Source organism: Pleuronectes platessa, chromosome 11, assembly GCF_947347685.1.
Source record: "Pleuronectes platessa chromosome 11, fPlePla1.1, whole genome shotgun sequence".
Lineage (NCBI taxonomy): Eukaryota > Metazoa > Chordata > Actinopteri > Pleuronectiformes > Pleuronectidae > Pleuronectes > Pleuronectes platessa.
In genome coordinates this window covers 16,796,785-16,809,627 of record NC_070636.1, presented here as the reverse complement: position 1 = coordinate 16,809,627, position 12,843 = coordinate 16,796,785, and the positions used below count along the sequence as shown (strand labels likewise).

General features: G+C 45.9%; 1 protein-coding gene across 1 annotated transcript in view; it reads right to left on the bottom strand.

The window, feature by feature from the left end:
• Positions 1-6,622, bottom strand: part of kif26ab (kinesin family member 26Ab) — a 68,938-nt gene extending 62,316 nt beyond the window's left edge. The window contains exons 1-2 of the mRNA XM_053435070.1: positions 6,372-6,622; positions 5,948-6,166 (exon numbers count right to left, since the gene is read on the bottom strand). Coding sequence (XP_053291045.1) covers positions 5,948-6,166; positions 6,372-6,434 — 282 coding nt within the window. The 5' untranslated portion in view covers positions 6,435-6,622. The remainder of the gene's footprint in view (positions 1-5,947; positions 6,167-6,371) is intronic.
• Between the last annotated feature and the right edge of the window lie 6,221 nt (positions 6,623-12,843).

The window sequence follows — 12,843 nt, the reverse complement described above, 5'->3', positions numbered from 1 at the left end:
TGTGCGCATGTGTTTGGAAACTTAAGTCAGCTCCTGTTTAATCTCGCCTGCCTTGGATCCGCTCCTCCGAGCAGCCACGAGAGCCGCGCAGACGGGAGGAATTGTACTTATTCCAGGTGGAGGATTCCTTAACCTCCTCCAATGGATTCCTTCGCTTTGGTCCCGATGAAAGGCGGTGAGCATCAGCCTCGCCGCGGCTCAGTTTCCATCAGCGCTCGCATCTGCACACCCTGAACCCATTTCCTGCACTCTGCCTCGAAGCAATTCACCCTCGCAATTGCGATAAGTAGCGGCCTGTGCAGCAACAATTGGGGTCAATTCACTTTCGGCTCTGCAAATTAAAGATGTAAAATGAAACTGCAGCAGACATTGTGGAGATTTGGCCTCCATTCCGGGCTTGCCTAAAGGTTAGAAGAAAAGGATTCTGGCCTAAAGTACCTTGAAATGCAGGAGGAGCAGTGGAAATCTGGAGGCGGGAAAGTGAATTAAAAAAACTATTTACGCTCACTTTACTACTGACAGGGTTGTTCCACTGTCCACATTTAAAGGAATATGGCTGCACTTGTGTGGCTCCCAGGAGGATATAAAGGCTGGAAAATACAGGAAAAGAAGGGGAAATCTTTTATTCCAAGTCATCTCCCATTAGTGGGATTTGTTTTATGTCACTGTAGTGTACCTTAAGTGGTGGAAAATGACTTGTCTGAGCCAGTGCCAATATCATTCATGAGTTTTGCCAGCAATATCAGAGATTTTCTCCTTATTTCAGGTTTGTTACATATGCTACTTTAAGAAGTATGAACGTGTTTTTCTATAAACCAAATTTTCTTTAAATAAAAGATGCCAAAACTAAAGTAAGCTCAACACAAGCAACCGCACAACTATCAAAACTGGCAAAATTGTGATTCAAATCAGGGACGAGATGAAAATATAACAATAAATTCCGTACCAGCTTTCAGTACATGGCAGTTTTGGTTTAAAACAAAGTGCAAACCCAGTAATTACCTTAGATTCCCAGCCCTAATAGTAATTATAAAATAAATGTACATAAAGTAATTTCTCGCATGAAGACGTGTCTGACAGTTGCCGAAAAAACGACTGGCTGAAGCCGTGGAGACTTGAGGAGAAGTGGCAGCGAACTACTGCATCCTGCTGAGGCCCACAGATACAGAGCAGCACGGTAGCTCTATGACTGATGTCTGTGGTCGCTGCACCACTTGACACCAGATTATTGCTCTGTGGTTTAATACAGCCACATGCCATAAAGCAAAAGTCACACTGCATGCAGGGGCGAAGTGAGGGGACGGCTCAGCCCAGAGTCCCCTGTATTCTCCCGTCTCGTTTGTTATCTGCTCACTGCCTCTCTTGTCTCTCGAGTGCATGCACCACACAGGCACGCAACACACACATATCACACAAAGCCTCTGGGGCTCAGGTGCTGAGAGGTGAATAGAATAAAATGGTCATGCTCTGTTTTAACTCTACGTCGGCTCGAGTTTCACAACCGGAGGGTTCTTTTACACAGTCTCGTTTCTGTCCCTCCCTTCATCCGTCTGCCAGTTACTCTGACCTGTCGTCCGCCCTCCTGCAGCGAACCTGGCAGCGTACACCTGTTCCAGCCCAGGTCGCCCCCCCCCCCACGAAACCATAACCCACCATCAAGACAGGGAGAACTGACATAAAGGTCAAAGGTCAGTCAACAAAGGAGACTTAGCACAGCCTGAGAAACTGTGGCCAGGCTGGTAGATCTGAAGCCATTTACCAGCATCCACTTCTTCCCCCATCTCTCCTGAACTATTCCTCTTACACTGACTGCACAGTCAACAATGTCGCTTCAATGCCCTTGGTCATGACAATCAAACAATATGCGGCACGTCTTTTGTGAGTTTGAGAATTAATGGGGAAAATAGGCAGAATGCAAGCAACATGCCGTTAGTACATGCACAAAACTAAGTCAAACACCCTTGCCCTGAAAAGTTGCACGAAGCGTGGTTGATTCATTTCCTTTCTCCGGGGCTTTGGAAAAACAAAATCTGATTTGAAACATTCACGTGGATTCACTAACAGCTCTGCACTTTGAGTGGATCAAGGGTCAAACGGGGAACAAAGTAGAAACAGATCAAACATGAATCCAAAGAGCCATTTGAGAAAAATTACTGTTCCCATTATTTATGAATCCAATGTGAAAAAGCTGGCAAAAGACCTGGTGGTACACACTAATTCCTGCAGCCACATTCACAGTCACACTCATGCACACCATCTATAATAGGCTTGGACACATTGTGCATATATCAGCAGTGCACTGTTTTCATAATTAGCTGCCGGTTTGCTCTCTATGAACCAGGATTAAAATTTGTTATACTCGAATGTCCACTGTGATGGAGCTAAATTCAGTTTCCCCATTTCCTGAGGGCAAAGGTCATGAGCAAGGTGAGATCTGGCTGCAACTGACCTGAGCCTCAAACTAGCTCAACTTTAATCCACATCATCCAGCCGTCACAGCCCGGCAGGACATTCTGTGATGTCCTTGTGCAATAGAGCTCACAAGGACCAACACTGCGTTTTATATTCATAGGCCTCAGTATTCATGAGCAGGTGTTAGCACTGCTGACTTTAGTCAATAAACCAATAAACCACAGTCGACTGTAAGAAGCTGAAATTGGACAGATTTGATATTCTGGCCTTTAGCTTTAGATTGTTGCGTCTCGGAGCAACAAACACCAAGACTGTCTCTGAACTCCCTCACCAATACACCATGTTTTTAGCTTAAATAAAAGCTTAAATAGCTAAAAATTGCCAATTTGATTGTTGGGGTTTACGTGTATGGAGGCCTTTTTCTTTGGGGGGGGTATATTTGAAGGATCGGCCCCCATTTACTTCAGTTGTATTGGATTTGGCTGCAACGCTAATTAACCCTGAAACTCCAAATGTGTACTGTGGACTCAAACACTTCTACCCCCCCCCCCCCCCCATCGACATAGTGGTGAGTAGATAATGAGGGAGTTTTCCTTTTTGGGTTAACCATCCCTTTAAGCTGAGCTGACCTGCTGCTGGCTCCAGGTACATATGTACTGTGCGCTACACAAAAAAGTCAATCTTATACTCCACAAGGAAGTAATCGAGTAGTTTTGTGTGCCCCAACTTTTTCGTCGAGGAAGCCTGAGCATCGATGCACCTCCATGCATATTTAATCTAAATAATCCCTTCTTTTTGGGCAGCCATTCAGCCCGAAGCTCAACTCTCTCATGGTTCAGTGATCACAATCAAGGGTAGCCTCTTTAAAAAAAAAGAAGGTATCAAATGACAGGGATTCTGTCTAAACTGTGACTAAGGGGTCTAAGCTGTTCCAGCACAGCCTCAACACACTCAGGTCACAATAACTCCAGGCTACCAACTCTTTACAAACCTAATTGTTGTTACTGACACTCACTTTTTCACGAGATGGCAATTGCCACAAGCACAAAAAAAAAAATATATGAAGTTTCCTTACTCGACATTAAAAAAAGAGGGTGAGAGTGAACTGGCTGCATGTCTCTATCAGCCGGTGTTGACCGAGCCTCCGAGGAGCCACTTGGTTACTTTGAAGTCGACTTCATATTAAACCTCGCCGCTGTGTCCAGCCACAATAAGCGTAGTCTACAATTATTCAATCCAGACTGTCTGCTCCTCACTATTGAAGTCATTCCCTCACTGTAGTTTTTTAATTATGCAAATCAAACAGGTGAATTCCCTTGATTACATTTAAGTGATGGAGGTTTTCTCGATTCGTTTCTTTTTAATCATCTGCTATCTGAATAACATCAAATGCATCAAAAACGGACTGGGACGTTAGCTCTAGGACATCATTTCAGGAGCTGTATTTTGTGGTTGAGCGTTGCGCAACACCTCATCAACTGGAATCAAGTATTTATAATGAGAAAACTATCGCAAATGATGTGTATAAAGGGTAATATAGTCGTATATGTGGAGTTAAAATGGTTTTTAAATGCCGTAAAACACCGATGTTGCACTTGAGGCAGGAGATGGAGATATGAAAGAGGAGAAAGCGTGAAACATATTTAATTGCTGCAATTGGATGTGGATGGATAAAGAAAAATTTATGCTGACCCAGTGATTTTGGCCCGAGAGCAGATTGTGATAAACTATAATGTGAAGGGAAAGTGACCTTTACTTCCCAAAAGATTTTGCAGGACATTTTGTAAGCAGAAAAAACACAAAAGCTGTCTGGGAGACTTCAGTGTGTGTGTGTGTGTGTGTGTGTGTGTGTGTGTGTGTGTGTGTGTGCGTGTGTGTGTGCGTGTGTGTGTGTGAGTGTGTGTGTGTGTGTGTGTGTGTGTGAACAGTGAACTTTCCCTCCTGTAGACTTCATGTATGACAGCACATTCTCTCAACCCAAACAGTCTTCCTTGAATTTTGATCTACTCGCTACTACTACTGTATTCAAACAATAAGTCGACGGGCAGGGTGAGGGGGGAGAGGGATGTCTGGGGACTGAGCCGACTTCCTCTTCATTTAAAAAAAAGAAGTCTGGCGGAGGGGGAGGGAGGGGAAGTGCGACCTCGGGTAAACAGTCTCCGCTTTTTTTTCCCCATGACAACCGCAGACACAACACTGGCCTGGACCCCCGCAGGTAGAGCGTGGACCCAGGCCACCTGAGTCGTCCGGTTGACCTCGCTCCCTCTGCGGAAGAAGCAATTTGGAAACGATCGCCCACAAACCGCGTCCAACAGGTGAGCAGCTCTAACTCACAGAGAGACAATGGGTCGACTATCCTCCAGCTGGACGAGACCATACCATAACCCTGGTACAATAACAGCCACCCCGGAATTAAGGCTCAATTTAGCCATCAACAAGTGCGAGGTAGGGGAGGGACAGGGGGCTGCTCTCATCTCTCTCTCCAGCACTGAGCACCTGGTGAAGGCCACAAAGTACAGCTGGAGGGTCCCACACTAAAAAGGGGAGGTCGGTTCTCATGGCAGATAATAGCAGCTAAGAGGAGGCTTAATGTGCTCCCGGGGTGGACTTACCTGATACCTGTATATAGATCTGATATGCCCGGAACAAAGATTAGACCACACATACAGAAGTCTCAACCACAGAGACCCAGGTGCTTCAGAAATGCCCCCTTGTCCCTGACATACCTGTTCCCGTACCGACGTCAGGTGCTGTAGGGTTTTGGGGGGAACCTTGGAGAGCTGTAATCCAATCTGAAGTCGGGACTCTCTAAAACGGGACAACAAAGGAGGACAGACCCCAGGGCAGACCCAGACCTCGCCACAACAACAGCGAGTCTCAGGGCCTATATTTAACAGCGGTGGGAATTGTGGGAGCAGCCGCACAGGAACACTTTCAATGCACAGCGAAGGTCGATTGGGTCTCGACTTCCTCCTCAGTCTGCAAACGTGAGCAGCTCGCCCCATTTTCAACCCCCCCCCTCAGCCACCGCCGCCGCCAACAACCCCCCACACCCAACAGCAAAAATAAAGAGATAAGCATTGTTTAGCCAGACAATGGGCCACTTTCAAAGTCCCAAAAGCTTCCATTTTCACATCCAAGGCCAGCATTTGAAGTCGAGTACGGCAATAAACAACTTTTGCAAGTGGATGGCGAGAGGGTTTCTGCACTGGAAACCATCAGGTGGATGTTCATGGATGGAAATGTCAACGTTAGGAGCAGGTGCAGGCGGGTGAGAGAAGACCGAAGACACAAGCAGCTCTACAGAAAAGCTCCATCAGAGAGTCACAGTTCATCTCCCATGCTACAACCAGTGACTGTGACTTTCTCACTTGTTGACTTTCTTGACTATTTTATCAAGAGATACTGTAAAGCAACAAGGCCCCTCATGTTATCCCAGTGTCTCAAACTTTAAGGCTAAAGAAATGCAAATAAAAGTTGTATTTTCAGACCGGGATTGGAATGAAAACAGGGAAAAAAAGGGGATTTCACCAACCTTCAGTGAGTTCTGGTCAGCCAGGGCCAGCGCTTGCCTCTTCAGCTCGGACACTTTCTTCACACACTGCTGGCAGAAGCCTCCCTTCTCCTCCGACTCGCTGATGGAAACCGACCCGGCGCCCTCGGGGGGTGGCCGGCTGCTGCACCGCGCGTCCTCCGCAGAGTGAAGCCTTTTCCTGGGGGTGACCGGGGACTCTCCAACCGGACATCCCTCCACCTTGCAGCATGAAGGGGTGAAAAGAAGGTTCGGTCAACATTAACAACAACTACTAGAAATACGTTGTTTGCGTCTTGACAACCTGTTTGAGCTCGGAGCACCTGTCCAAGAGCGCACCGCACAGATTGTGGTTTTTGAAAGTTTGGAAACCAGCCTGAGAAGCAAATCACAATTTTTTACACTCAATCACGTGTAAGACACTTACAGCGAACAAGCGGTGCCCGGTGTAGCCTCCACCAGGAGCTGAGTTGCCCCTAAAGGAGCTCATTTCTCCTCCAGAACAAGGTCGCACCTTCGGCGGGGGGGGAACTCAAAGGTTTCGCCGGTGAAATACGCGACGCGGAGCCATAGGCTGGATGGACCGAGGACCTGGCTGAAGGTTAGCGGTCATCTGTCAGACTGTGCTGGGACCAGGAGCTGCTGATCGAACTGGGGAGCGTGTGACAAGTTTGTGCGCAGCGGAGGAGTTTGTTTTTTTTTTGGCACAGGAGAGAAGTCAGCCGTGCGCGGGGAGGAGGAGGTGTTACTGGAGGAATGGGAGGGCTGCAGCTAAGGGGAACTTTCCTGCACGGTGCTGGGACGACATGAGGGTTCATGGCTTTTGTTGTGCCATGGATCAGTCTGAATTAGTATAGTGGTGCATTGTGATAGAGTGGGCTTTACATTAAATACACTTTTCTACACATTTCCTCGAGGAAAACCATCTCATTCAACACTATCTGACAATCGCCCAACGTATTTGTGCATCAGCTTTACCAAGACTCAAAGGAGTTGTGCAATGTTTACACTGAGATAAATAGGCCGATTCAAACTCAACGTATGTGGTTATGGCTGCATCATTTCATCAAATGGAAACGTGGGTTGTGGCTTGTGCGTAATCGTTTGGCACATTTCCAAAAATTCTGCCTAAATGTCAAATTGTAGGATTCTCACTGAGAGTTAAAGTTCTGTGGGTCTGAACAAAGTTTGGGTTTGAGTGCATTGCATTGAGCTTTATGGAGTTAAGGTGCACAAGTCTCCTCTTTGTGATCATCAAACGATAATTTAAGGTTATGAGATAACAAAAAGATAAGAAAACTCAATAAACTCCCAACACATTGTTCTGCAACAAGATGTTGAAGATGATAGAAACTGAGATCATTTTGATTCTGTTAATTTGTATCATTAGAATTGGAAATATCAGGTCACCAAGTTTAGAGAATTCAACAGTTTCAGTTTCAAGGCGCATCAGCAACTGTTGCAGGCACTGCCCCTGGTGGATGTTAGTGGGACTCTGGCGCCATCCTCTGGTGAACAACGGAGTAGCACCTCCCTAAGTGGCGGGGTGGATGGAGGTACTCAGGTTAAATATTTAATTTGGTAAACTTTAAATATTTCATGCGGATGATGTAAGCGACAGTGGCCACATGCGCCCCTGCTCTTGGCATCAGAGACGGGCTTGTCTCTTTCCCCTGCCCTGAATCGACCTAGTTTAGGGAAACCCACTTCAGGTTTAAATCCACATTAAGGGATGGGATGTTAAAGGACGCAAATAAAAAGTCCACAAGATCCAAAAAGATTATAAATTGTCATTTAAAAGCAGTTTTCAAGGTGGGTTTCAAAATATCTTGCTCTGAAAAAGGCTGCGAAGGGGCTGTATTCAAGACATGCAACGATCAAGAACAGAAATAAAAAGATCAAAATTAAATCAGAATCAAATCGTTCACATGTTTTCACTCACATTTACATCTATACTACTTAATATCCCTTCTATCCGAATAACCAAATTTCTATCATATTTGAAGCCTTTGTTGATGCATATTGGCCAAATCCCAGAAATCGTATAAAAAAGTTTGGACCCTCCATCCGGTTCAAATTGTTGCAGAAGTGTTGAATGCGTCAGATAAAAGATGAGTGAAACGAAGGGATGAAGTTGTAGATTAGAAGAAGAGATGAAGATGCTGCGCGGTGCACCTCCAGGTCCTGAGCACCGGACAGGAGCCGTCAGACGCGCGTCATTTGTCGGACTCCTCACTGTTTCCAACTGATTTTACAATTACGCATGAGATCACCCTTTAGAAAACACGTGTTTCAACGATCTCTGTATTCTTACCCTTGTTTTTCTCCTCAGCAGGTGACTTGTAAATCCAAATATGATGTCGGAGTCAACGAAGATGGTCCCCAGGTCGATGACGCTGGGGTTGGGCTTCCCAGCTCCGGGAGACCCCGGCGAGTTTGGCAAAGCCATGTGGGCTGCGCGTGTAGCCTAAGAGAAAAAATATATTCCACTCCACAGGAAACCTATCTGCGCTGTACATCCATCTATCTCATATCTGTCGCGCCCTCCGACGAAAAGATCCGCAAGGTTTTTTAATCCGGACATCCAGTGAGATCACGGTGCGCGCTCGCACGTGTGCGTAAAACAACCCCTCAGGTTTCCAGCGGAGCGCGGAGACAATGCAGCGGTACAATCCATCCGTGCGCGCGGACAGCTTTACATCCTCTCACACACTTGTTTCATGAAAGCCACTGTGCATGGTGCAGGTCATGCTCCGATGTGTGCGCGCTGCTGCAGGAGGCGCACCTTGTGCATCTGCTGCTCTCTCTCCTCTCCTCTCCTCTCCCCCCTCTCCCTCTCTCAGTCACTCAACCCCCCCCCCCCCCCCCCCCCCCCTCTCTCTCTCTCCTCAGCCCCCCTGTCAGCCGGTGATGACCTGCTCTCCCACCCGATTTGCTGGCACGGAGATAACGCAACAAAACACAATGTGAAACGCAATGGCAACCCAGGCAATATAACCCCTAACGACAGCTTCCCTGTAATATTCCTGTAATATTCACACTCTGTGAGTGTGTGCACGGTAATGACCTCATCACATCTTACTTTATGGTATCCCTGTCTCCTATGTAATATTCCTGCAGGGTGTATTTATTGCACTGTATTCTGCACAAGGGAATATCAGACAGCCGAGAGACACTTTGACTTATTTCTGCAACAGGGATGAGGCTTCTTCAATCAAATTAAACTGATTTCATTCAGATTGATTTTAATCTGCTTTATTGCAGCAGGTTCAATCAAAATCCAGTCAAACTAAATTTCACTTTTGAGACAATCATCCAACGTTGAACAAAATCCCTTGTGTGACACCTGAGAAACATGATGATTTAAGGTGTTTGTGCTGTTGAATAATTCAACTGGTGTGGGGGATTCAGTCACTGAGAACTCATCAGTCCTTTCATTGAGGAGCCGTCACCATTTCCAGCGGGCTGAGGCTAATTATGCTGTATTGACTGGTTGAGACGTTGAAACCAGCAGGTACATTGTGTGAGGTTCAGGAGAGGCATTGGTTTGATATTGGCAGAACCAAAGAAGACCCTACGATGATGTTTCCAGCGTTAAAAGTGAGTCGGGCCCTGAGTCCACAGAGCATTTGGTCTCCTCAGTGTTAATTCATGAAGTTGAACCAGTTTCTCCTGAAGCTGAGCAGCAGACTGAGGTGATGTCATCCACGTGGGGCCGCTACGCACTCTGTGAACTCATTGGCTCAGTGTGCCGGTGAGATTTCACTGAGACAAATGTTTCTGCTCTGTTTCACATGAATCTGATTTACAATGTGACAGAGCAACACAAACAGTATGTACTAGAATGTATGAACTCTACTAGACTATACTATACTACACAATACTACACTAAACCATGCTAGACGGCACTGTACTATATTATACTACACTATACTATACCATGCCGCACTGCACTGTACTATACTATACTATACCATATCACACTATACTATACCATACCATGCTGCACTGCGCTTTACTGTACTAAACTATATTATACTGTACTATACTATACCATGCAGAACTGCACTGTACTATACTACACTATACTATAATTTGTATGAACTACAGTATAAACCAGCACTCTATAGAGTACATGCCTCTGCCAGGGCCCATCAGTTCCCTTATAGTCAATCTAGCTTGACTATAGTGGTTTCTTTTGCAAAAATCAAACATGCAAACCAACAGACAAACGGACAGGAATGAAAACTTAACCTCCTTGGTGGAGTTAAGTTAAGTGTTCTTGGATTAGTGTGAAATTGTACCTTACCCTTGGCGGACTCCCAACAGAAAAGATACTCGTAAAAAACTCCTAAAGGGTCTGACATATATCATTACTTTTAGTCCTCAGGCTTTTAATATCCATGTGTACTTGTATCCGCGTTTTTTCTGCAAATGTTTAGTTTCCAAATCTAAAGAGGAATAACCCCTGATGACACCACTGCGACATCATTATTGTAATTTTCATCACGTTTCAGAGAAGCTGTAAAGCAACAGAGAAGTGTTGTCACAGTCTGACCTGTGGCTACTGCTAATGAGGAGGGAAATCGATGGAGTGGCCCTTTAGCTGAACAAAGAGAAAAGCTGCAGGCAGATTACACTCAAGGTGGATTCTCACTTTATTCATTTCACACTGCTGGTTGGGTTGAGTCCGCAGGTGCCAAAGCACTTTATTTGAAGTTAAACTCAGGAGATTGTATAATTCTCCAGATCAGACGGATTTTTTTAGCCAGAAACACAAGTTTTTTTAATTCTCGATCAGGTCAGAGACGATCATCTCCAAAAAAGACAATAATGCTGTAACGCCTGAGTAGAGGGGGGTAAATAATAAATATTCTAGGCATGAATAAATTACTTTTGATCCCACAAACACCTCCCCCCCTCCCCTGTCGCACTCATACACGAGTACAGACACACACACACACACACTTTTAAAAGATAGGGTGGGGGGGGGGGTGTTGTCTTGTCAGTGTAGACCAATAATTACAATCCACAGTAAAGATGATTTACCACGTCCGTCACCCAGCCCTCTCCACTGGAGGAGGCCTGGGTTGGGTCTTCCCCCCCCCACACCCCCACCCCTCCAGCCGCTGATGAAATTCGGAGGACGTGGATCCTCCTGGGACGTGCAAGTGCTGCTACATCTGCTGCCCTTGTGCACGTACAGGGAAATCGCTCAGGGCATCTCATTAATGCCTCTCCCCTGTCTTATCCTCCTGCGTGTGAGACCTCTGCAGCTTCTCCCCTTCCAAGGACCCGGCTTTGTGAGAAACGTTTAGCAAATATTGATGGTTCTCTGTGCACGGAGGGAGATCAAAAGGAAAAGAGGAGATGGGGGCTGTCTAAAAAGAAGGAGAGAGGGTGGGAGTAATCGGTGCACGGTGCTTTCATGAATGATTTATGTAATATTAAGTAGCCTGTACTCCTTGGAAAAATAGGGCATTTGGATTTTCTTGAAGAGTCTTTTGGTCAAGTTTTCCCACCAAACTGATCCTGACACTAAAGGAACTGAACGTAAAGTTTTAATGCCGGTCTTTAAAGTTTAACCGAGTCCACATTTAGACTTTGAAGTGGTTTGGTAGAGAACGAGAGACAGCATTTGTCATAAATCAAGTAAAAAGCACAGATATGTTACCCCAAGTTTCACTATTTATCATCACTGACTAAATAACAGTCAGGGCTTCCCTCTGGTTTGAAGCACTGGATGTAAAATGGCAGCAAATGCAATGATTTTTCAGAGATTGAAATTTCAGTACTTTGGACAGCAGCCGTCCCCACAGACTCCACGTCCACCAGCCCACACAAACTCAACACAGACAAATGGTTTTTTATTGACTTTGTTTTAATCAGTACCTCTGAACAGTAGCAACAGTAAAACACAGAGAGAGAAACAGCAGCGTCGGTGCATCAGCAGGGTTGTTAAAAATGTGTGTGCTTGCCAGCAGAATTAAATTACTGAAGCCTGATGATTTTTTACAACCCCGACACAGTGGCTGGGGTGTAGCACTGCAACACAAGGGGGCACAATCAGAGAGGAAGACGGAGAGAACACAACTCACAGTTTGACATGAAACGATCAGAATCCGGCCTCCTCAGATGTTTTCCGGCAGCAGCATTGGTCTGGCTGGTCAAGTGGTCCTAAACATTTCACAATTTTGTCTAAGAACTGTTGAACTGTTGAGAACCACTTAATCAGCGAGACTACACACTTTTTTCGGGGTAAAACTTCCGTCCTCCACTCTCCAGCTGAAAAGCAGAAGCTGGAATTAGCCTCTGAGATCCTCCTGTGGTTACGACACGAGCACACACATCACCACAACAGGTTTCAACAACACGACGGAACCTACTTGCAACAGAATAAGTCCACAGGAAAACAAACGGAGGCCGCTTTAGTATGCTCACCTGGAGCAGGTGACTCTTCTCCCATGCGACGATGCTCCCTTGGTGCCATCCCAGCTCAGACTGAGTGACTGCAGAGTCTCAGCTCTTTATATAGTGTTTTGGGGCTAGGTTCATACAAGCCTCTCATTCAGGCAGGAATGAGACCCATGCTGGTCTAACCGGACGAGCTGGGTTCCACCTGCTCCACAAGGCGCACGAAGGGGCAGCCGCCCTCAAGACAAGAGACTGCAAATACCAAACTGCAAAAGTCACATGGACGTGAGGAATTTTATGTCAACTCTGATTTATGCTTTAACTTCTTCATTTAGCCCAGTGTCAGATTTGTGGGAGCTCAGACTGATGAGTGTCTCAGCAGCTCCAGTTTGTGTGTTGATGTGTTTCTGCTGAAGGCCTAGGGAAGCAATCTAATTTTGATTGTGACCACATTTCTGTGGGGAACACAAAATACCTACAGTAGC